At 41.5% G+C, this 22,824-nt stretch overlaps 2 protein-coding genes across 3 annotated transcripts in view; both read left to right on the forward strand.

Moving 5' to 3' along the window:
* Nucleotides 1–1,286: 1,286 nt before the first annotated feature.
* srl (sarcalumenin) lies at nucleotides 1,287–14,582 on the forward strand. Its single transcript, XM_034142332.1, has 7 exons — nucleotides 1,287–1,347; nucleotides 9,235–9,336; nucleotides 9,459–9,554; nucleotides 10,537–10,572; nucleotides 11,838–11,954; nucleotides 12,488–12,721; nucleotides 12,838–14,582. The coding sequence occupies exons 1-7, from the start codon at nucleotides 1,287–1,289 to the stop codon at nucleotides 13,647–13,649; spliced, it is 1,458 nt and encodes a 485-aa protein (XP_033998223.1). The 3' UTR covers nucleotides 13,650–14,582.
* A 3,340-nt stretch (nucleotides 14,583–17,922) lies between these two features.
* LOC117492576 (adenylate cyclase type 9-like) overlaps nucleotides 17,923–22,824 on the forward strand; it is a 29,025-nt gene continuing 24,123 nt past the window's right edge. The window contains exon 1 of one of the 2 annotated variants that reach the window (XM_034142905.1): nucleotides 17,923–21,376. In XM_034142905.1, the coding sequence (XP_033998796.1) occupies nucleotides 19,564–21,376 (1,813 nt within the window). In that variant the 5' untranslated portion in view covers nucleotides 17,923–19,563. The remainder of the gene's footprint in view (nucleotides 21,377–22,824) is intronic. The other variant, XM_034142904.1, reaches the window with a different exon arrangement.

Below are 22,824 nucleotides of genomic sequence, written 5' to 3' on the forward strand. Positions count from 1 at the left end.
GCACACTACTGAATTCAGCGCCTGTCATAGTAATTAACAAAAGATCATTGTTTTAATTCATAAAAGCTCATCAAAAGCACAGATAAACAAATATTCATGCCACATCAGTAGGGAAGTTTCTGAGGATTAAGGCAGTTTTACGCACCAAAATGAACATGCTGTACTGTTTGGACACGCTGCCAGAGTCATTAGGGATGGACATGCTTGAGTGAGGAAGTCCTGCTATATTTGGGGATTCATTTATAGTTGAGATGTTTATTCCCTTGAATTGTGAGATTATGTTCTGCACAGTGTGTCTGCTTGAGTGTGATAAAGCAGTAATCCGCCTAGCGTTTAGCTCGGATTCTGGGGTGACTCTGGGGTCTATATTTTCTAGACATACCCTCTCTTCAGCTCTCATCCCTGCCTCTCTCACACAGTCCTATGATGATTATTTCCCAATCTGGCAGCGTTGTGTCTAAATTAACATTAAAAGTGTATTACCTTGATGAACATTTCCTGAAAATTAGGGAGTTAAGGAGGTGAAGTTGTTACAGTCATTTGATCATTCTTTTTAGTTCCACAAAGCAGCAGCTAATTGTGAAATATGTGATTTTAGTTTTATACACAACGTCTGTTTTGGCCCTATAGAGTTTGCATTACTTATTTCGAGGAAGGTGATGTTCTTTTCCTGTGGCTGGCCAGCTCACTGCACTGCTACACAGTCCATTTACCATTTACCATACTGCATGCTAGCAGCTAGCATGGCCCATTCTCCAAAGTCAACAAATCTGTCTTAACCAACACCTCTTAAGCTTAATTGGTACACATGTTGATACCGATTCCTACTGAGTGGTATCAATCTTCTGATCTTACTCTATGCGAAAAAGAAAAAATAACATATATCCCAAATACGTTTTACTTTTAGGCCTCTAAAATTGCTGATTTCACACCAGTTTGCCTTTAATCCCATTCTATTAATGTCATCTTCTTAGAATTGTTGCTCATTTCAAACCATCCAGTCTATAAAACACAATTTCTTTAAAATGATCATCAGAAAGAAGTTGTGTTATTCAGCACTGACACGTTTAGCCAGGTCTTTGCGGAAATATTTGCAGAGGCCCAAGCTGCAACCCCTTTAAAAAGAAGTCAGCTGCTTGCACACGTAGAGGCCCTCACACACAGATCCCAGCCCCTCCACCAGCTGGCCCTCTCTGTGCCCCTCCTCTTCAATCTGCATGCCCTTTAACCTTCCTGCCTTGGTATATATAGTCTGTGTGACTATCAGAGTTCTCCTGGCAGCCATCATGAAGGGTACAGTCGTGATCAGCTGTCTCCTGTCCCTGCTGCTTTTGCAGGCCACAGCAGGTAAGACTTTAAGTAATCATTTTGGTCAAACATCCGGTGGATTCCTCATATTTTATGTTGGGTGGTGCATTTAAGGCTCTAGATACGTTTCCACACAAATGTTGCTAATGAATGAAACAGTGATGCAGTGTAGGTTTAGAAGTTGGTTTAAGGAATGTTAAATGGATTCCTGGCTTCTTTGTGAGCTTGATCTACTACGAAAACCTTCTGAGATTCAGAAGCTTTGATTTAGACTGTTAAACATAGATGGTTGAACGTTTTACAGTTCTTGTGTCAAATGTTTGCGCAGTTCTTTTGGAAATGTCACTGGCTTCTAGAGTGTGTGTGGGGACAGAGACAGTCATGGGGACACCAACCGAGGTTAGACTGGATGGAGACAGAAATGTTAGTCCGGTCCTTCTTTGCCATCAAGCAGGACTATAATAATCCTGTCTCAGTTTAAAATTAAACTGCTGGCGCCCCGTACAAAATGACAGACTTGAGTGTCCCTTTGACTTTTCTAGTTTTTAATTGTCTATTAATTAGAATCCAAAACAAACACAACACTCTAATTCACTTTTTATGTATGAACAAACGTCATACCATTTTTGGTGACTTTACAAAGCAGAGCAGTTAAAGATCATTCAAACGAGAGTTCAGCCTCTCCTGATCACTGACAGCATGTCAGCTGTCGTAACGCATTGCACCAGCTGATGGAAAGTCTAACCAGGGAGAGAACAGCCACGCGGGAGCTTGAATGGGCAATGAACTTTTATGTCATTTATAGTTTTTCATTCATAGATCTTATTGCTTCATTTTAATTCATTTTCCACAACTTGGTTTGGAATAAATACTTATACCCATTTACATGTGGGGGGCAACATTATCTGGACGATAACCTATAGCATCGTAAAATACAAAGTATAAATACAAATATCGGAATGAATATGATAACATGGCAGCAATGGAGTTGAATGTCATGGCGACAACGATTTCTCCCAGATTGCCCGTGTTGGTGCAGACAGGTCTGCGAGTCTGGAGCAAAGCGGTTGGCATTACCCTTGTCTGTCACCCTTGTCCGTCCTTGGGTCGGCGTTGAGCTCCACGGCCGGGCCCAGGCCTCCATATTCCAGGCTGCTGTCAGGTGTCTAAGATTGGAAGGCCTCCTGAAACCCAACACTGTCCACTACAGTCTCCCCCCCCCCCCCCTCCTCTCCCCTTCCCTCCTGACTCCTCACCCCTCCCAGCCCAATGCTTCCCTTTAGATGCATTGCACAGCTGCTGTCACTCTGCACTGTCACAATCGCAATTTATTCCCAGCAGTTGGCCTTTTAGGGACATGCATTCTCCAGGCAGGAGGGGTTGCAATTCATGCCTTCATAGACCCCTTCTGCAGGCCCGTGCATCTTTTGGTGGCCTCTGTCTTGTAATCTACAGCATGTGGAAACTATGTGTTGATTTGTACTCCAATACCTGTTGGTTACGGACAATTATGAGAAGAATCATAAACTTCTTGCTGCTTAATGTCCAATTATGTATGTTGTTGGTTGGTTCAATCAATGTCAGGAATCCATTGGAGTAGCTAACAGTGCAGAGAGTAGAAGAAAGGGTAATCTCCTTACAAAAGAATCTAAAATTGACTTTCTATCAACTGATCATGGGTCATCTTATTGAAGTCCTGGAAAGTGCAGATTTTCTGGTCCAAAAAGCGAATTAATTAATTGTATATAACATCACATTTTTGTGAGAAATACAACTCAAAGCACCAGCAGGGCCTACACGTAGAAAAATTGATGTTTTTGATATTTTACACTCATTTTCGTCTCACATTTCTGTCCACAACAGTAATAAATAAGCTGTGATAAACTGAAAATGATACATTTTGATGATAGGCAAGGATACTGTGACTTTTGCACAACATAGTTGAACTTGATCAACTATGTTGATAGCTTGATCATTCATTTTATGATTGAATCAGGCAAGGGAAGCCTGGTTTTATTGTCGTTCAACTTGCATTTCATGACCAACCTGATTCCATGATGCTGCGCTCACTTTCCATGTAGAAGTAAACATAGATTGCTATAGTCACGATGGAGTTATTATAAGGTTGCCAGAAATCCTAGACTAACCAGGTCTTGTGTGAATGGTGTTGACAGACCAAACGTGGATTCATACCATGTTCAGTGTCCAATGTCACATGTTTGATAGTGAAGATGTAATGAAGATGTAATTGCTCAAATGCGACGCTGACTCTTTTTGACATACAATCATTTAACAGCCTGTTTTGGACCTTGATTAGTTTTTCACACAAGTGTGTTTATATTTTAGAGGTAACACTACCCATCTTCGATACAGTAAAAACATCTTTGTCGTCACTTTGCAGAGGGGAGGCATGAACATTTAAAGGCACACTGCTCCACGTAATCCTCTCTTAAGGCATGTGGCATGTCTGGGTCATCCCTACACTGGTAGTAGTGGAAGGGACACACCAGTCATACTTAACTGCCTTACAACACACCCCTTCTTGAGACAAGCCCCCCAGTCCCAAAGGCACTTAATGTCCTCTACTGGCTTTCAAATAGGAGAGCAGGGATAGAGGCGTCAGATCAACACCTCAGGGTAAAGTGCCTTTGCCATTCTGTCTTCCTTTGAGCCTGTCACTCAAATACATTCGTAGATGTCAGTGTCCCCTTAGAGGACTTACAGTCCGGATGTGGCTCACATAAGAAATACTCTAGGGCCATTGACAACCATTAAGTCATGTTTCTGTTTGATTGGTATTATCTTTCAAGTAAAACAAATGACACCAACAAAAGTAGTCTGTCTATCCACTTTCTGTCTGAAATACCGAAATTCCATAGTGGAAACGTACTTCAGAAGATGCATTTAATTGAACTGCACTTCTTGTGTAAATTCCTGAGATACAAAGAAATCTTTAATGTGTCTAATTGGCAATCTTTACTTTATGTAAAACATACATGATGGTACAGTAGCTTCACTCGTTTCCCTGTATATTACACAATCAGATTCCGATCTGAGGGATGTGGATGTCTCTGAGTCTCCACACTGACTAAAATAGGAGCCAACCATTCTGCCCCCTCCTCTGTCCATCCTCTGACCCATTGTGGGTCTATTTCTGACTGAGGGGGAGTACTAGCTCCAGAAGCTGTTCCACCTGTTGCCATCCGTGGCCTATTTTCACCACACCCTGCACACGCTCTGCTGACTGCTCTCACACCTCTGACCCTTGCCAGAGGAAGAGTCATTTTTATAGTTCTAGGTTTCTTAAATATTCAATGGGCTTCGTTTTTAGTCAGAAGTATATGCATTGTCCTTTTAGAGTGATCAGGAAAGTCGTACATTACATTAAGGCTGTATATAACATTTGGTATTTAAAAAAATAGTGATTTTGTAAAAATGGTCCACTCGGTTTAGCTTTAAATGAAACCAATGACTCTCCATGGATATTTCCAGTGGAACCCCCTGGCCTTTAGTAAAGGTTGCCTGAATCCCCCCGTGCTCAGGATAAATCCTCTGACTGGGGGTTCCAGGCTTGTCGTCCCTCATCATGTTCATAATTCAATTTACCTCCACTGTGCTGCAAGCAGAACATGATCCTGGGGTTTTACACATACACAGATACCTAATATAAACAGTGTAAATGCACATTTCCATTTTATTTAACCTTTATTTAACCAGATAAAAAGCATTGAGATAAAATCTCATTTTCAATGCTGACCTGGCCAAGAAGGCAGCAACGTTGCACATGAGTGCAAATAAACACAAGCACACACATTAATGTCCATCCATGGTGTTCTTTCAACTTGAGCAACATATGTACACAGACATTTAACAATTACAGTAGTTGATTGACATTCCTTGTGATTATTGAATAGCCTCCACCCAAGGATCTATAGTTGAGGCATGACTTACTAAGCCGCTGGTAGGCTTAACTCACAAACATTCCTACTGGATGTGCTGATGCCACCAGAATGTTTCTCCAAACTGAGGCTGGGTTGTGTGGCAACCGGCTCACTGAGGACACATGGTCCTGAGCGCAAATGTCGCGGGTTCTACTCCCCTGGCGCCTGCAGAGTTAATTTTGAGCACTGATGCAAGGCCCGCCCTCAGCGGGCAACACTACCTCTCTGATCTTTGCAGACCTCTGTCCCAGGCCTTCTATCAGGCATCGGCTGGATTGGGAGGTGTTAACACTCCCACAGCAGTTAAAACCTACTCAAGAGCTTGTGTTAAAAGACATGACTCTTCTGAGTGATGAGTCAAGTTACAGAAGTTAACTAAGCTTTGCGGCTGAAGGGTACAGGCCTGGTACGGTGAAAAGATAAGAAATGTGCCTCAAGCATCCAAGTGGATCTTCTGTTTCTTTTGAAAGCTGACTTCTCTCTTCTTTGTCAAAATCACTCATCTTGTGCCATATCTTCACTCAGTGTTGGTTCAGATGACTGAAATTCCTTTGTGTGCAGTGTTTCTCTTTGACTCAATTTGACATGGAGTTGTGCCATGACAAGTGATGAGTTACGGGGGTTGCATAATGATAGCCATGTATCACAAATTGTGCAACAAGATGTCACTTACTGCTGTTTCCAAAAAACATGACAAAAGACATTTTGTATTGGCATGTATCTGACCTACACTGGCTGATTTGAAATGCTTTTAATTGGTGATTATTGTAAAATTGGATTCATTCTCTTGCATTGTTTTCGCAATAGATAACATACATGCTTTTCTTATCATCACATCCTACAGAGCTCCTTAAAAATACTCATTGAGAATTTAAGCTTAACAAGTAGCCATTTTAATATTTAATGACAGATATAGATCAGTCACTGAATCTTTTTAGGGATTGCAGTATTACTCATCTTCTCCTTTTATTCTGGCTTCTAACCTTTTGGTTTCTCTTGTTCTTGCATCGTGCTGGGAGCAACATTGCACAGGCTTATTTTTAGCAGGTTGACTCGGGGAGAATCAGTGGCACTACGTTGTTCCTTAACCAGCAGTGTGTGTCACTGCTGCCTCACTGCAAAAGCGCAGTTGGTGTTTTAATTAAAGCACCAGCCATACTTTGTGGGGGGTCTTTTGGGGAGATATTTTCTATCTCTGCCTCAGAGGTCAGAAGCCATGCTTCGGTTCATTGTATTGACTGTGAATACATTTCTTCTTCAATTATCATTTGTTCATCAATACAAAACTAGTTTGCTTCAGACTTGTAAACAAACAGGCCTTCAGATATATTTCCTGTCATTTGATGCACCATTACTTCTGGCCAGAGCAATGTGCCAATATGACACTTTGCCAGAAACACTAGAATTCATTGACGACATGGCTGGTGCCGGTAATTCAGGTTGCCATGACAGTGTCTCACATAGATTTACTTTACATGTCTGCATAATACAAAAAGCCATTAAGCTAATGTCAGGAATTAAGCAATAAGGTAAAGACACATTAATAGGTGGCATACGTGAAGTAATTATTTGGACAAATTGTCGCTTTGATTATGCTATTTGCAATATTGTATCATTATTACATCTTTGCTTTGTGATAATAAACCTATTCTTAGTAATTTGTTTAATTTTGACTCCAACAAACAGCAATCTATGAAATTAAATAAAACATTGTAAGCATACATGATTAAAATTAAGTAGCATTTGAAATAATTGGAAGAGATCTCAAGAGAGCAATATAAAGAGTATGGTTGTTTGTTTATATGACTAAAGAGAAAGTGACGGTTGGCAGTTTACATGAAAAAATCAAAGTTTTGGGCATGTCTGCAAAAGAGTGCTTGACCTGCAAAATCAAGCATCCCTACTAAGTGTTTCTGCTTCACATCAGTCAGGTCTGTTTGGTGTTGACCAGAGAATTGGCCAGCTGAGATCACAGGGTCGTGACCTGGAGCATCAGCGCCAATTTATCATGCTTTCTGATTGTCCATGCAGGTCTCATCATCTGAACAGGGCATCTTATTTTATAGTCTTAGTTTTATAAGTCAGCCATGTTCAAGTTGTTTTGTCATCAAGCTTAGATGCCTGTATCAAAATCTTTTTTTTACGATCAAGGATTCCTTTCAAACTATCTTTACATGTTTCCTGTGCCAGTAAACTGGATTAACCGATGTGCCGACAAGAAGTATGCTGATGTGTTTATATAACGCAATCAATATTCAGATTATGCCAGACACAGACAGTATGATTTACAATTGAATGATTGCAATGAATCATCCCCATCGCTGCTATACTATCATCTTTAATACTCCTATAGCATGCTGTAAATACCTTTAAAATTCCCGAACAACTCTATTAAGGGAGTGTCTAATAGCTTGGACACACAGACCCATAACCCTTCAGGGACATTGAAGTGTGAACCAGGAAGACTTCCCCATTCCTTCTATATATAGCATGTAGCCGTAGCAGGTTTGTCCGAAGCAGGACCGTGTGGGAGGCGTTACAGGGGAGGCCTGTTCTGAGGCCTGGACACACAAGGACAGGCCCCACAGTGCGATGAGTCTCTGATAGGTGGGTAAATATAGAAGAGAAAAGACACAGGATTGCACATCATTGTCTCATCGTATGTATTATTGATGGGAACACTCAGTCCAGCTCTGAGTTCTCCTCCCAGTCTGTAATGAAACTGGGGAAGTCCCTCTCTCTCTCTCTCTCTCTCTCTCTCTCTGCCCCCCTTATGTTTGCAGTTGCTATAAAGCCCATGGTGATGCCAAACAAATAGCTATGTTTATTTGTGGCCTTTGCTTTCTAAATGAAGAGCTGATTATAGTAACAGCTGAGTTCTGAGCTATCTGATATGTTCATGCTCATAAGTGGACACGGCACACTGGTGAGCGGATATGTTCTCTCTCTCTCGCATACACATGCATAAGGGGGTGAATAGTCAATGAAAAATTAGACATGTGTATGTTGCGGGGTGCAAACATTTAAGGCACTTTGGGGAAAAAAGCACCAAATGGCATGTATGCACAATCAGGGAAAGTCACCCATTTTATTTGGATAGAGAACCTTAAAAACCCAAAAATGGATAGAGAAATCTTTGGATAGAGAACCTTAAAAACCCAAAAATGGATAGAGAAATCTTTGGATAGAGAACCTTAAAAACCCAAAAATGTAAACCATAAAATACTTTGTTCCTCTCTACAAAGTCATGAAAATATATTTGGGTGGAAACTATTGGGTTAATTATGTACAAAAACAATAAATAAATGGATGGATTTGTAGGGAGAAAACCGGGTGAAGTTATGTCTTCACAATGCATGATTCAATTTCCCTCTGGCCTCTGCATGAGGAAATGGATGTTGCAGAGTACGTCTGGCACAGTGTCATCACGAACAATCAATAGGGTTTCATGCAAAGCTAGTTATCCTTTTTGCCAGACACAAACACTTTATGGGAGGCTATCATGCAATAAGCTTTTTGTATTTACAAAAACAAACCATGAGACAGAGAGGTAGATGGAAATGCAGGAAATACGATGTAGCTGCAGAGGAAATCAAGGCTCAGGTTGGAAACACTTGAAATGTAGACAGCTCAAATATCTGCTGTGTCATTAGTTGATAGTGGCATCAAATGCAAAACTGTCTCCCACTTCTTATTATCAAATATGTGTGTCACACTTAAATTCCAAGCAGTGTTGATATGTATATACAGGATGCATTGATTGACTTGCGTCCAGAAATATCGGCACTGTCTGTTGGCCTCTGTAGCATAGCTTAGTTGAACATGTCTGTCATTAGCCCCAGTGGCAACTTCATAATACAATTATCACTGGGTTGGTTTGCACCATATCTGGAAACCTGGGCCAACTTCCATTGTTCATGTTGTAATTGAAGACAAACAGTGAGGACTTAAATCAAGTTAAATGATGTAAATGTTGTTTTTACAGAGGAAGAAAAAGTAGAAGACTTCATCTCTGCCCTCAGAGACAGATCTCACATCGATGAGACGCTGCGGCTTGCAACTGAGGACAAATCAGGAGACTATGCAGGTGAGGTGTATCAAAGATACATTGGATATGTTTTATGGAAACAAGCTTTTCGCTTGCCTGTAACTGGCACATTTTACTAAGCATCTTTATCATCCTTTCCTCTCTCTTTTCTTATCCTTCAGTGGCCATTGAGAAGTTGCGGAAGATCTACCACTCATCCATCAAGCCGATGGAGCAGGCCTACAAGTACAATGAGCTGAGGCAGCACGAGATCTCAGGTATCAAAGAGGGTTGGGCTATGTCTGCACTTTGTTCTGATGTGTGGGTGTTAATGTTTGGGTTGCTTTAGTGACTGGTCGGTTGACTTGTTTGTACAAACACATCATCCTTACTCCATCAACAACACATAACAGAAAGATCTTCTTTCAATTCTTGGATTTTATATTATGCGATTATCTTTTTCTGGGCTCTCAGACTCACTGTTATATGAGGGTGAGGAAAGAATTGTGTATAATTTGTTTTTTAGTTATATATACAGGACAGGTAATATATTACCTTTAAAATATTTCTTCCCCTTTTCTTCTATTTAATTTCCATTTGTCCTTGTTTGATTCTTAAATGACTTTGCACTCCTCAATTCTCCTCCAGAGCGACACTCTGAGCTGCATACTTAACTGTCAAGAACAAACTTTACTTTACCACAATGAAATAAAGGTCGCCCTCTTGTGGCTTTTTAGGCTTGGCATACATGCAAACTTGTCAAATCCCTTTTGTATCATGCCTCCTAATCTGGGACATGCACAGAAATTCTGAGGGGATGTTGTTTTACCGACAAAAAGGGACAACCACTCAGATTGTAGGTGTCATCCATCAACAATTTGTATTTAATCTTTCCTCAAGAAGGGCAGCCCAGCCAAAAAATGGCATATGTTATATATATATATATATTATGGGCTGTTGCTTGGGTAACTTTAGCCTGGGCTTGTGCTTGTCTCTGCTCTTAATTAAACTATTTTTTAAGATGAGAGTAAAAAACCATTCACACAAAATCCCCTAGACAAAAAGGGACACCATCTTGGACATATCAGGTCAAAGATGGTACTGTATTCCCACCCATTCCTGCACATTGTTACTCTACCGCTCCAGGAGACCTCACTCCCTCATTCCTCCCTCTCACCCACTTCCTGTTCCACTCACTTCTCTGAACTCTACCCTTTACTGTCCCGTTTCCCCATTCCCTCCACTCCCCCCATCTAACAGCCTACCCCGGACGAACCCTGGGGGATTCAGACCCAGGTGGGTGTCGGCGGGGGTTACCTGTGCATGATGGCACTGCCTGAAGTGCTTAACCCCTTCCTACCCCATTCATTTGTCCTTGTACATTTGTGAGCCAATTGGATGGATACCATTTTGGGGATACCCAGATGTAACATTTCAGATTAGGTTTAGTCAAAGTGATCCATAGGCAAAAGGCTCAACCCATATAGAGCAAGATATGCAGAAGTTTTATAGCCTAATCAACATGGATTTAATTTTCCTTGATTTACTGATTCACAATTCCAACCAAAACTCCAATCCAATACAAAAGAATGAAAAGGGAAGAAATGTAAATAAAAGGTTTACTCAAGAATTTGTAAAAATGTGTATGGTTTGGTCATCACATTATTTACAGTATTTACAGATGAAAAGCATAACATTGTGTAGTTAGGGTTTACATTGTAACATTTGGAGGGGGTTGCATGTGCAGTTCTGGCTTCAGAAAAGCTTTAAGCGAAAAACACACATGCTTGAGTAGGGGACACTGGCAGGAGAGGATGGGAGTGAATTGACTGACTTTTTGTCCAAAATAGTATTCTTTAGGCCAATATAATCAGGGATGGTTATTTTGACCTTTTTCCTTGTATCTTTTTGGTTCACGTTTTCTCTTCTTTAAATTTCTGCTCTTTTTTAATTTTTCATTCTTTTGAGTTCTTTCAGCCTTGGACCACAAGGCTCTCACAGAACTTTCCTGCGCCCTACCACACCATGTCCACTGACAACACACATGGCAGCTTGTTAAGAGACACACAGATGGCTTTGAAAGCAACGTTGTATGTCAGAAGCACTGCTTTGATGTGTGGTACTAAAATATGGCTGCCTCTTTTTTGTAAAATGTCTTCTGATGCTATTAAAAAAGCATTGCAGCTTTCTTTCCACAGGCATCTTTCTTTTTATTTCCATTCTCAGTCTGAGGAAATATTTATTTTTGTGCTCTGGATTGAGAGTGACAGTGTTGTACTGACAAGCTTCTTTGGTGTTCTCAGACTTCAAATATAGTTCATCCCAAAAACAACCACAGGATTTTTTCATATGGATGGAGTGTTGTTAAGCCAGCCAAGCAAATATTGACTTCTTTTGGCTATTATATTAAACAGCTCAAGTTCTCAATCTCCCAAATCCTATCATGAGTGGTTATTTTGTAATTATTCACATAACATTTGGGATGAACTTGAGAGGTTCTTTGTCATTATTTAGCCACCCTGCTGAGATTTTACCCAATCTTGTCTTTCCTTGCCTAACAGATGGAGAGATTACCTCCAAGCCCATGGTGCTGTTCCTGGGACCCTGGAGTGTTGGAAAGTCCTCCATGATCAATTACCTCCTGGGCATGCAAGATAGCCCCTATCAGCTCTACACAGGTATGTTATACAGATCAGCAATATCATCTTTAATATTGTAATCCTTTGTACTATAATCCAAAAATAAATGAAGTGATCTCTGACAATTTAGTACCATTACTCAGTTGATCAAAAATCGCTATAATCAATATTTTAACATAAGAATATTTGAATGACAATGTAAAAACAATGTGATGATGGAAAAGGGTCACTCGTGTCTTGAATCTGCAGCTTCAAAGTCAAAGTCAAAAAAAGTCAAAAGTCAAAGTCAAAGTCAAAAGTCAAAAGTCAAAGTCAAAGTCAAAGTCAACTTTATTGTCAAGAATTCTACATGTTGTACATCCAGAAATATCGTTTTCCGCAGTCCTACAATGTGACATATATACATCAAACAAAAAACAAAAAGGTTCCCTTGGCTTTGAAGAGATTTAAATAGTTGCATAACACACAACTTTTTTGGTTTACTTTCACAGCTTTCATAGCATCGTTTTTCAGCAAAACATATTTTGATACTACTCCTCCTAATCTTTCCCTCTTGTTTTCCTTTTTTTCAGGAGCTGAGCCTACTACCTCTGAGTTCACTGTGATTACGCATGGGGAGAAGATCCGCTCAGTTGAGGGTATTGTAATGGCAGCAGACAGCTCTCGGTCCTTCTCTCCCTTGGAGAAGTTTGGGCAAAACTTCCTGGAAAAGCTGGTTGGTATTGAGATGCCCCATAAGATGCTGGAACGTGTGACTTTTGTGGACACACCAGGAATTATTGAGAACCGGAAGCAGCAGGAGAGAGGTAAACAGAGAGCTTTACCTTAGTTTGCAAATGTACACAATCCAACATTTCAAACACAAAGCAATCTGGCTGCAACTCAGTATCTAGGGGTTTACATATTCTCTTCTTCTGTCCAGGCTATCCCTTCAATGATGTTTGCCAGTGGTTCATTGACCGTGCTGACCTGATCTTCGTAGTATTTGACCCCACCAAGTTGGATGTAGGCCTTGAGCTGGAGATGCTCTTCCGGCAGTTGAAGGGTCGTGAATCCCAGATCCGCATCATCCTAAACAAGGCTGACAACCTTGCCACCCAGGACTTAATGAGAGTCTATGGTGCTCTCTTTTGGAGCTTAGCTCCGCTCATCAATGTGACCGAACCCCCCCGCGTCTACGTCAGCTCTTTCTGGCCATATGACTACGCACCTGACACCAGCCGTGACCTCTTCAAACGAGAAGAGATCTCCCTCCTGGAAGATCTGAACCAGGTGATTGAAAACCGCATGGAGAACAAAGTTGCTTTCATCCGCCAACACGGCATCCGCGTGCGCATTCACGGCCTGCTGGTAGACCGCTACGTTCAGACCTTTAAAGAGAAGATGAGCTACTTCAGTGACCCTGAACTAGTCTTCAAGGAGATCGTAGATGACCCAGACAAGTTTTACATTTTCAAATCCATCCTAGCCAAGACCAACATCAGCAAGTTTGACCTGCCCAACCGCGATGCTTACCGTGACTTCTTTGGCGTTAACCCTGTCACCAACTTCAAGCCCCTGACAGCTCAGTGCTCCTACATGGGCGGCTGTCTGCTGGATAAGATTGAGAAGGCAATCACCAATGAGCTGCCCGCCCTTCTGAGCAGCATTAACTCAGGCAAGCAGCCTGGCCTGACCTCCTGTGAGGCTACAGGCTGTGGTGAGAAGCCAACGAATCGTTATCGAAAGAACTGAGGAAATCCAAATAACTTGAGTGGGTGAAGTAAGAAGAGAAGGGGTCGGGTGGGAGCCACCCTTGCGTTTGTCAGAATGCCTCGATTGATGAGGAAGACAGAGGAGAAGGGAGATTAGTGTTTGTTTTTTTCCTCAGGATAATATGGGGAGTTGCATTTAGGGACTGTATTAATGAGACAGATAAAGGGAGGGAAGGGTCATTGTTTGATAAGGCAGCTTAAGGACACACATGCTGAAGAAATGAGAAAATGCCACTAATCACTGAGTTTTGTTAAAATATATGCCCTTCTCTCCCTTGTACAACCACAGCTTTTGGGGTGGGGAATTAATTATGTAAAGAAGCACAGAAATGAAAAAGTAAAATTCAGTAAAATCTTGATAATCCTGAGACTGAAAACAGTCAAATACCAGCTCCCTTGTATGTGAATAAAATGGGAAAACGTGGAAACAGAAGTTGCAAATTTGTGTTGTAAAATCTTGAGAACTGCATTGCAGAAAGTCAATTCCATAAACTTCGAAAGCCGATTTTGAAGTAGTTTTTTTTGTGGGTGCTATAAGCCTTTGCATTTGTCATCCAACTCTTGCGTTTGACATAGATTAACTTTAACAATGCATGTTAGATCTTATTTAACAGATGCATGTAATTCCTGCTAGCATAACGTTTTAAAAATAATATTTCCTTGTGTAACTGAAACCTGAACCAACCCTGCCATGCAACAAATAAGGCCTTTTTTTCTCCTTTCATTTTATACGCTCATCAGTCCTGGTTGTTGACAACTTATGACATGGGCACTGTGATAGAAGCAGAGTTCAGGGTTCAAGGGTCAGAGTCTTCAGAGCGGGCTGGGTATGTTAATTTTGCTTCACTTCTTAACTGTTCTTACTGTTTTCTGTATGCGTCTATAAATTTGCCAGTCTTTGGCAGGAATTCAATACTGTGTTATGATTTTCTTTCCCCTTGAACAATAAGCTTCCCAGCTTCTTTTAGCTGAATGACCATGACAAACAAAGATGGAGGATGTGTTTTCATTAAAGTTGTCTTATTCAACCATTTATTTTGCTGGATAGAAAGCTATTTATTGGTTTGAATGTGTCATTATTCCAAATGGGCATTGAAGTAGTCTGTGTAGGTGTACTGAATACTCCCTGCTTTACATTTGTATAAACTACCACACCAAGAATGCGTTTTCCTAGCTTGCAAAAGCCAGGCTGCAGGTAAAGGTAAAGTTGAGGACTTCTGAGTTGACCCCTGACCTCTGTGGAAAGAAGTAAGCTGACAGTAGGCCTACTGACATTTACATCCACAATATTTTACAATGACGCATGTAGTAGATGCAAATTCTTATGTAAGCCTACCTCAAACAACTTTCCATGGTAAATCTGCTAAAAATAGTTTGACATTTTGGGTACAAGTGTTTGGCCAGTCGCAGTAACTTCGAGAAAATGGGTTGCTAGGCAGATAGCAGAGACTCAAGGAACTTACTGTTGCCAGCCCAGAAATAGTTTTGCACATAGTTTAAACTCTGCCTAAACTGAATTTAACATAGGCCTACTATACATGTCGCCTGCGGGGTTCTGGAGGTACAGGTAGGCGGACTTTGTTTTTCCTAACCTAGACATACGTAGGCTATATGTTTCCAGACTAAGCTAATCTACGCTAACTGTCTGCTAGCTACACAGACATAAACGTGGTATCAATCTACTAAAACGTCAAAACTATTGCCTTAATTAACGGATTCCCAAATAATCAAAGGATAGGTAAAGAGTAATAGGCCTACCCATTGTAATACATAGATTTCCGAAATGTTAACTCATGGACAATAGCTAGTCCAGTTCCCTCTCCCTCACTAACCCCATTTGTTTACCTTACTAAACACTGAAACATAATGAAAAAGATAAGAAACCAACAAACGTTTTTTAGTTTCCCTTGTTTATTTGATTGTGTGTGCTCCACTGAATGTGTTAGTATGTTTACACTGCAGATACAGAAGATGCCCACCAGAGAGCGCTGTGTAAAAGTGTAAAAAGATACACAGACCATTTATTACTCATGGCAGTCGTTTAGTGTTAGAGTGATAGTTTGGGATAATCACATGTGTGATAATGCTTTGCTATATTTCTGCATCAATTTTCCTAATTGAATTGTGAATAAGATCTGGAACGAATGTGTGTCCCATTAAAGTAGTTATTCATTAACCTTTTCTTTTGTTTGGTATAATAACATCTTCATTAATCTTGGCCCAATTTTGGAAGCTTGGTCATCAAGAATAAAGATTTCTGATTGACTAGGAAGTGAAATGTTGTGGTTATTGTGATGAAACTGACTTAAACAACTCATTTTTTCTGTATCCCTCCTTCTTGCTTACACATATAGGTCTTTATCAAAACTATGCCTAGGGTTCATGCTGTTAACAGGATATTTTGTATATGGTTTTTTTATTCTGTAGCTGCAATGCACCAGCAGTTTGTCGTGACTGTAAGTGGGGAGGGGTGTGTGTGTGGTGGATACTATGTTTTGGAGTAAGTGTAGTTTTGATAGTTGTGCACCAAGACTCCCTCATACATACCTATAAGATTATTTAAACTCTTCCCCAAAAATTACTTTCCATAGATTCGGTATAAATAAAGTCCAGAAATACTCAAATACTAAAGCAGTCTTTTATGCACAAACAAAAGCCCATTACCCTTTTATATACAATGACCTAGACACATTCTTATACCCTTTTTCTTCCTTAATTACATAATTTGTATTATAAAGGATATTTCTGAATTTTAGGGCACACACAGAACATACTGTTTGCATCACCAAATACAAAGATCACAATAAACATGTAGCATAAACATGTGCAGTGCTCTATACAGGCAGACAAACATACTACTGTTTTTTCAGTTTAAATGATCCCTCTTTTAGACTGTTGTACTTGCAGACAGAGTAAATGTTGCATTTTGAAAATGTCCAGTTCTATGCAAACAAATTTGATTCCAATGCTGGCTGACCCCAACATTTAGCATTGTAAATGACACTGTAATTTAAATGCAGAGGAAATGTTTTCATTCATTTAATAAGGAACATGCCTATGTTTCCCCAACATGCTGGTCGATTGCAGGAAGGTGTCCACTTTCCCTTCTCCTCTCAATACTGTTCAACTATAAAAGCCAAAATGCTGACTAAAGGGCTGCTATTTATTTATTTTTTGTAGGCTACTTGACTGTTGTGTCACTGAGTGATTATATTGTCCCGTCCCTTAAAAATCACATTCATTTAATTAAATGTCTCCATCACATTTGAGCCTCAAGAGCAGTTTACTGACATTGTATTTTTTGGGTAGGCTACTTTGTCTCCTCTATAGCCTCAATAAAATATAATGTTATTCAATTTCACCCCAATGAGATCTCTTAATGTTCCTCTGATATCATCCCAGGACAGATGTTTACATTGATATAGCCTATTAAAAAAATAGAATATTATAATTGTAAAGGGTGAAGGGGAAGACAATAAGGTGGAGGGGCTTCGTCGTTGAACCGAAAGGGGCTCGTGTCGATCATTCGTCCCCACCCTTCTCTAAAGAACGTGCTCGTTACTTCACAGTCTTTTTCTTTCTATCAAGCGCGTGCTCGCCAAAGAGAAAGCTGTGTCAAGCCAACGGTAGCCACCAAACCGGAAACACATACACATTTTCCAAAATAAAGCACCTTCATTTAGTTTTTAATCGCTTTTTTTGGTTGAAATTGATATTTTAGACCCTTTGAATACATATATATATATATTTGAATGTATTCTGGCACTACAAAGTCTGGCTATATATTGAGTTTGTCCTCCAAATAAGGGAATAGCTGGAGCATTTGAGACACTGTGTAGCAGTGTGAAGTTGCATTTGTATAAAAATAAATGCACTCGACTGTGTAATCATCCAAAAAATTGACATAAGTGTTAGTTGGAGTTTCATTTTTGTTTTGTTTCTCATGGTGGACATAATTATTCTTTATTTGAGAGGAGAATTATAACAATAGCCTACCTTGTTCCTCATGCCAACTACTTTACATTTTAAGTCATATGAGTTGCTCTATTGGTGAAAACAGGTTACAGGTCGATGTCACAAAAGTAGTAGACTACCTATCAATGTATCGTTTTCTTATGCCATTAAATGCACATACGGTTTTATTTTGAAAGAAAAAAGCGGTCATCTCTATTTAGTTTCGGCGTACTTTACACACTGGCACACGTATTCACAGTCACACACTCTCAAGCACACACATTACTCGCTGCTGGACGGCTGTCAGCGCACAGAAGATGGTGGCGGCTGCGGTCTCTGCGTTGCCCACCGCGCCTGGATAGAAAGCAACCATTCTGCTGCAGCGCACAGATACTGGTCAGATAACGGGGATAAAACAATCTATTATTGCACTGAACGAGCCTGGGAATGGAAAGGCTGGACTATGCAGCAGCCCTGAGCCTTCAGCCCATATTTCTCCTGGAATTTAAGAGGAATTCGTTGGAGGTATGAAGACATTCTCTTGTGTATCCCGTGCAATTCAATTAAAGTGTCTGGATCAAGGCGGCACTCAGCTCTGACCTGTGGGACTCCTGGTGTGGGGGGGGGGGGGGGCTTGGAGCGGAGGTGGATACCTTGTAATTAGCCCCACTCTCTCTGGGCTTTCGTCGTCTGCCTTTTAGGGAGATCGAGCAACGGTGGGCAAAGTTTACTTGAGAGAAAAAGGAGAGACTGGACGATACTTCATGCAGTCTGCTCAAGGCTGATCTCAGGAACCTGCATGTTCACAATAGCCTATCTGGACATTCCGTGGGGCGCACAGTGACGATGAATTGGCTACATTGATTTTATTGTGGGATCCAAGGCATAGCCTACTATCAACGCAGACCCAACACTGTTTCGTGCAAAGCCCTTTACACACGAGTTACTGACAGCTAAGGTCAATTGTAATAAAACAATTTATCGGGATTGTCTGCGCCTCAGGTCTCATGAATGTGTCCTCTGCTCACGATCCCCTTGTTTTGGAGATGCAGCAGTGACGGAGACTTGCGAGGAGAAAGTCAGGAAAGGACGGGGCTCCGTCCGCGGAAATAGTAGCTATTAGGCCCTGCAACAAGGAGAGTGTGTATAAATAAAAACGCTGATTGCAGTTATTGCGCTCACGTACCCTGTAGGCTGCCTGGAGTTTCTCTGCGTCTTTAAATTAAAAGCTATTTTTTCCATCGAGACCGCAAATCACATGTAGAGTCCAATCAAACATTGCGGAGGGTATTTTTTTGGATGAAGTTTTGCTCAAACCTGTAAACAAAACGTGGTTTAATTCCAGGAGGTAGTATCCTCAGTGTAGCTGAGCTGAACGGAAAACGGAGTGGAGAACTGGGATTGGACATGCACTGATAATTAAAAAAGGATATTGATTGCATCAGGCTATTCGAAAAAGTAACTGGATTTGATTTCACACACACGATTTCACAAGAACCATTTAAGCACATTTTCAAGTGGTTGTTTCTTTTTCCCCCCTTACGTAGATTATTTTGTAATTGTCGAGTTTTCCAAAATATTGTTCCAGTGGGTAGGCAGCTGAGTGGATTTGGAAACTAACAGAGCAAGCAGCGAGTTAACTGTGCAGTCTGAAGTGCGTCCAACACACGGGAACTTAGAGGAATGCAGGGATTGACGTCATGAGGGGCAATAATGAACAAGCCAAAACTTGTGTAAGGTCTGCTGGTGTTTCTATAGCCATTACACTGCTTACTGAGTGTAGTTTTCTCTGAGATGTGTTTTACTTTTAAGATTAAACAATCATTGCCTAGTTGTTATACTGCAGCCACATACTAAGCTTTACTTCTTTATCAACTCGATCTGTGAAATAAGTGTCCCTTCTACATAGTCTCTGATTTTTGGATAGATTAAAAAGCACCATGGCATCCCCCCAACATCAACAATTGCTGCCTCGCAACACAGAAGTGAGCTGTGACTCAAGTGGAGATGGAGGCGTCTCCGTTAGGATTGGCAGTAGTGTCAAACACAAGCATGCAGGCGGGCCGCTGGGTTCAATTGGAGGAGGCTTCATGGGGGGATCCAAGCATTGCAAGTACAGCATTTCATCCAGCTGCAGTTCTGGAGAGTCTGGAGTCAAGAGGACAGTGGTTAAGAACTTTCGCTCACAGAAAAAGATGCCTCAGCTTTTTGAGCGATCTGCTGGTCATTTCTGGGACCCTAAGTTTGACTCTTCAATCCTGGAAGAAGCCTGTAGAGAACGATGTTTCCCTCAGACCCGGCGGCGCTTCCGCTATGTGCTGTTTTACCTGGTTGCCGCTGCCCTCCTCTGGGGATTGTATTTTGCTGCAAACCCTTCCCGCTGTGACAGGCTTGCCTTTCTTATTCCCACCGCGTCTTTCCTCCTCTTCTGCCTCATTCTCTTTCTCTTAACTTTCACTAAGCTTTACTCTCGCTGCTACAACCAAGCTTCGCTGCTGCTCATCATTGTAACCTTCACCCTAACCCTGGCCCCCCAGATCCAGACATCAAGTTTCAGGGATACAGAGACTCCAACACCTGCACTTGATATGGAAGAATTCAGTGGCATGGGGCCCAATTACAACCTGTCCTATGATAAGCCTCTAGGAGGTAACTCCTGGTCCCCTTGTATTTCTCCTGTAGGCACCTTCTCCCTCTGTATTGAGGTTCTTCTGTTGCTATACAGTGTTCTCCATGTTCGCCTCTATGCTTCTATCATGCTCGGGTTTCTCTACTCTTTCTTTTTTGAGAGTCTGAGCTGGTTGCATCTGACGCAGGCAGGGGATAACTGGAGCCTAGCCTCTCTGTCAGACTGGGATACATTATGTTGGCTTGGCCCAGCCAAAGCTCTGCTCCACCTCTGTGCCCACGCCATTGGCATCCACCTGTTCATTATGTCCGAGGTACGTTCGCGAAGCACCTTCCTTAAGGTGGGACAAGCTATCATGCATGGCAAAGATCTGGAGGTGGAGAAAGCCTTGAAAGAGCGAATGATCCACTCTGTCATGCCCAGAATCGTTGCTGATGAACTCATGAAGCAGGGTGACGAGGAGATAGGTGACAATTCTGTTAAACGATACTCCACAAGCGGTGCAGCAGCTGTCATCTCTAGCCCTAAAAACAATAAACGCAAGAAAACCTCCATCCCTCGTGGCCAGATCATATTCAGACCCTTTAACATGAAACGGATGGAGCCTGTCAGCATCCTCTTCGCAGACATTGTGGGCTTCACCAAGATGTCGGCCAATAAATCTGCTCATGCCCTTGTTGGGCTTCTAAATGACTTATTCGGGCGTTTTGACCGACTTTGTGAGCTCACTGGCTGTGAAAAAATCAGTACTTTAGGAGACTGTTACTACTGCGTGGCTGGTTGTCCTGAACCCAGACCAGACCATGCTTATTGCTGCGTAGAGATGGGCCTGGGCATGATTCAGGCTATTGAACAGTTCTGCCAGGAGAAGAGGGAGATGGTCAACATGAGAGTGGGTGTCCACACTGGTACTGTGCTCTGTGGTATCCTGGGCATGAAACGCTTCAAGTTTGATGTTTGGTCAAATGACGTCAACCTGGCCAACCTAATGGAGCAGTTGGGAGTGGCTGGGAAGGTCCACCTATCACAGGCCACTGCCAACTTCCTGGATGACCGCTACCAGCATCAAGATGGACAAGTCATTGAGAGAATAGGACACAGTGTTGTGGCTGACCAGCTCAAAGGTAGGTGCTCTTGTGAAAATATTGCCTTAAATTACCCTGCATATCAGAGATGTACTAAGTTCAGTACATTTAGCTGTTTTGCTTTTATCTTTTAGATTTATTTGAGCTAACAGTATGAAAAGAGCAAACTTTCTTTGTTGAATTCCTATCAAGGATAATACAACTCAAAGGTCAGCAGCAGTTGCTACAAATTGGCTAAAACAGTGAGACTTAAGGCTGCATGTATTCCCCCATCAGCTCACAAACCTTTCCCTGCATTTTAGGGAGCTTCAGTTAAAGGTAGGGTCGGTAAGTTTGAGAAACCGGCTCGAGATCGCTAGAATTTGAAAATACACAACCGGAGAAAATCTGCCACTTCCTTATAGAGCCCCGGCAGTTATTTTAGCCGGGCCGGCTAAAATGATTGGTCGTACTTTTTACAGTACTACGGCTTCCACAGATGAAATTATTTTATGGATTTTTTGTCAAAGCACTTAAGATATTCATTGCTATCGGGATGTTAAGAGCATTCCATGGAATATAACAAAAAGTGTATCTCGAGCCGGTTTCTCAAACTTACCTACCCCACCTTTAACATCCTGTAGTGCCTCTTTACCACCCCTGGAGATAATGTGTCTACCTATGCCAGCATATCTGCAGTTCACCCCCCAAGTGGATCAGAACAGTGGCAAGGGAGCTTTTGCATGGATAGTCAAGGTCGACACTTGGTAATAGCATCATGTACCCGGCACAGATGGTCTGGCAAGGATTTGAGTCTAACACAAGTGCCCTCTGTGGTGTGAGTATTATGTGACTGTATCATCGACAGACTCCATCTTTCTTCCACACCACCCTGTCTCTGTTCTGTTCTCCTGTTCAATTACATTGCCTTCCAGACATCCTCGATGTGTCCTGTTGTCCTAACCTCGCTCTGAACTCCAGGAAATGCTTTACAACTTAATGTAACTGTTGCCTCCTCTAATAGAGAGTTTCCTGCAGCTGTATTTTCAGCTCTAACATCTATTCTTTTTTCCTTGTCTCTAAACTGCTTGACTGCAGCTTTTATTTGATACATTTATGCAAATCGCCCCAAAGTAACTGAATGTTGGCCTTATGGCTCTTTTCATCATGCAATGCTTGCTGATCCATTATCACCTAGTAGAAGTAAAAGTGACTGTGTCTGAATATGGACGCGCAGATGGTGTGCATCTGCTATTTTGAATTAGCATTTCAGTTCATATATCACATTTGTTCCTTGGAGGTTGGAGGCTGCATGTCTGATTTTGCCCAGTGCAAATCAGGCTCAAGTCATTATGAACTGAAATTCACTCAAGATACCAATTTAGATGTACAGATTTATACTTTATGCACATAAACTTCTAACATTTTCCCTGAAAACCTGTGCCATGACTTGTCAAGGAAAAAGATGGAGCGGAGGGGCCTTTTGTTTACTAGCCAGCAGGAGTGAT

Source organism: Trematomus bernacchii, unplaced genomic scaffold (genome assembly GCF_902827165.1).
Source record: "Trematomus bernacchii unplaced genomic scaffold, fTreBer1.1, whole genome shotgun sequence".
Lineage (NCBI taxonomy): Eukaryota > Metazoa > Chordata > Actinopteri > Perciformes > Nototheniidae > Trematomus > Trematomus bernacchii.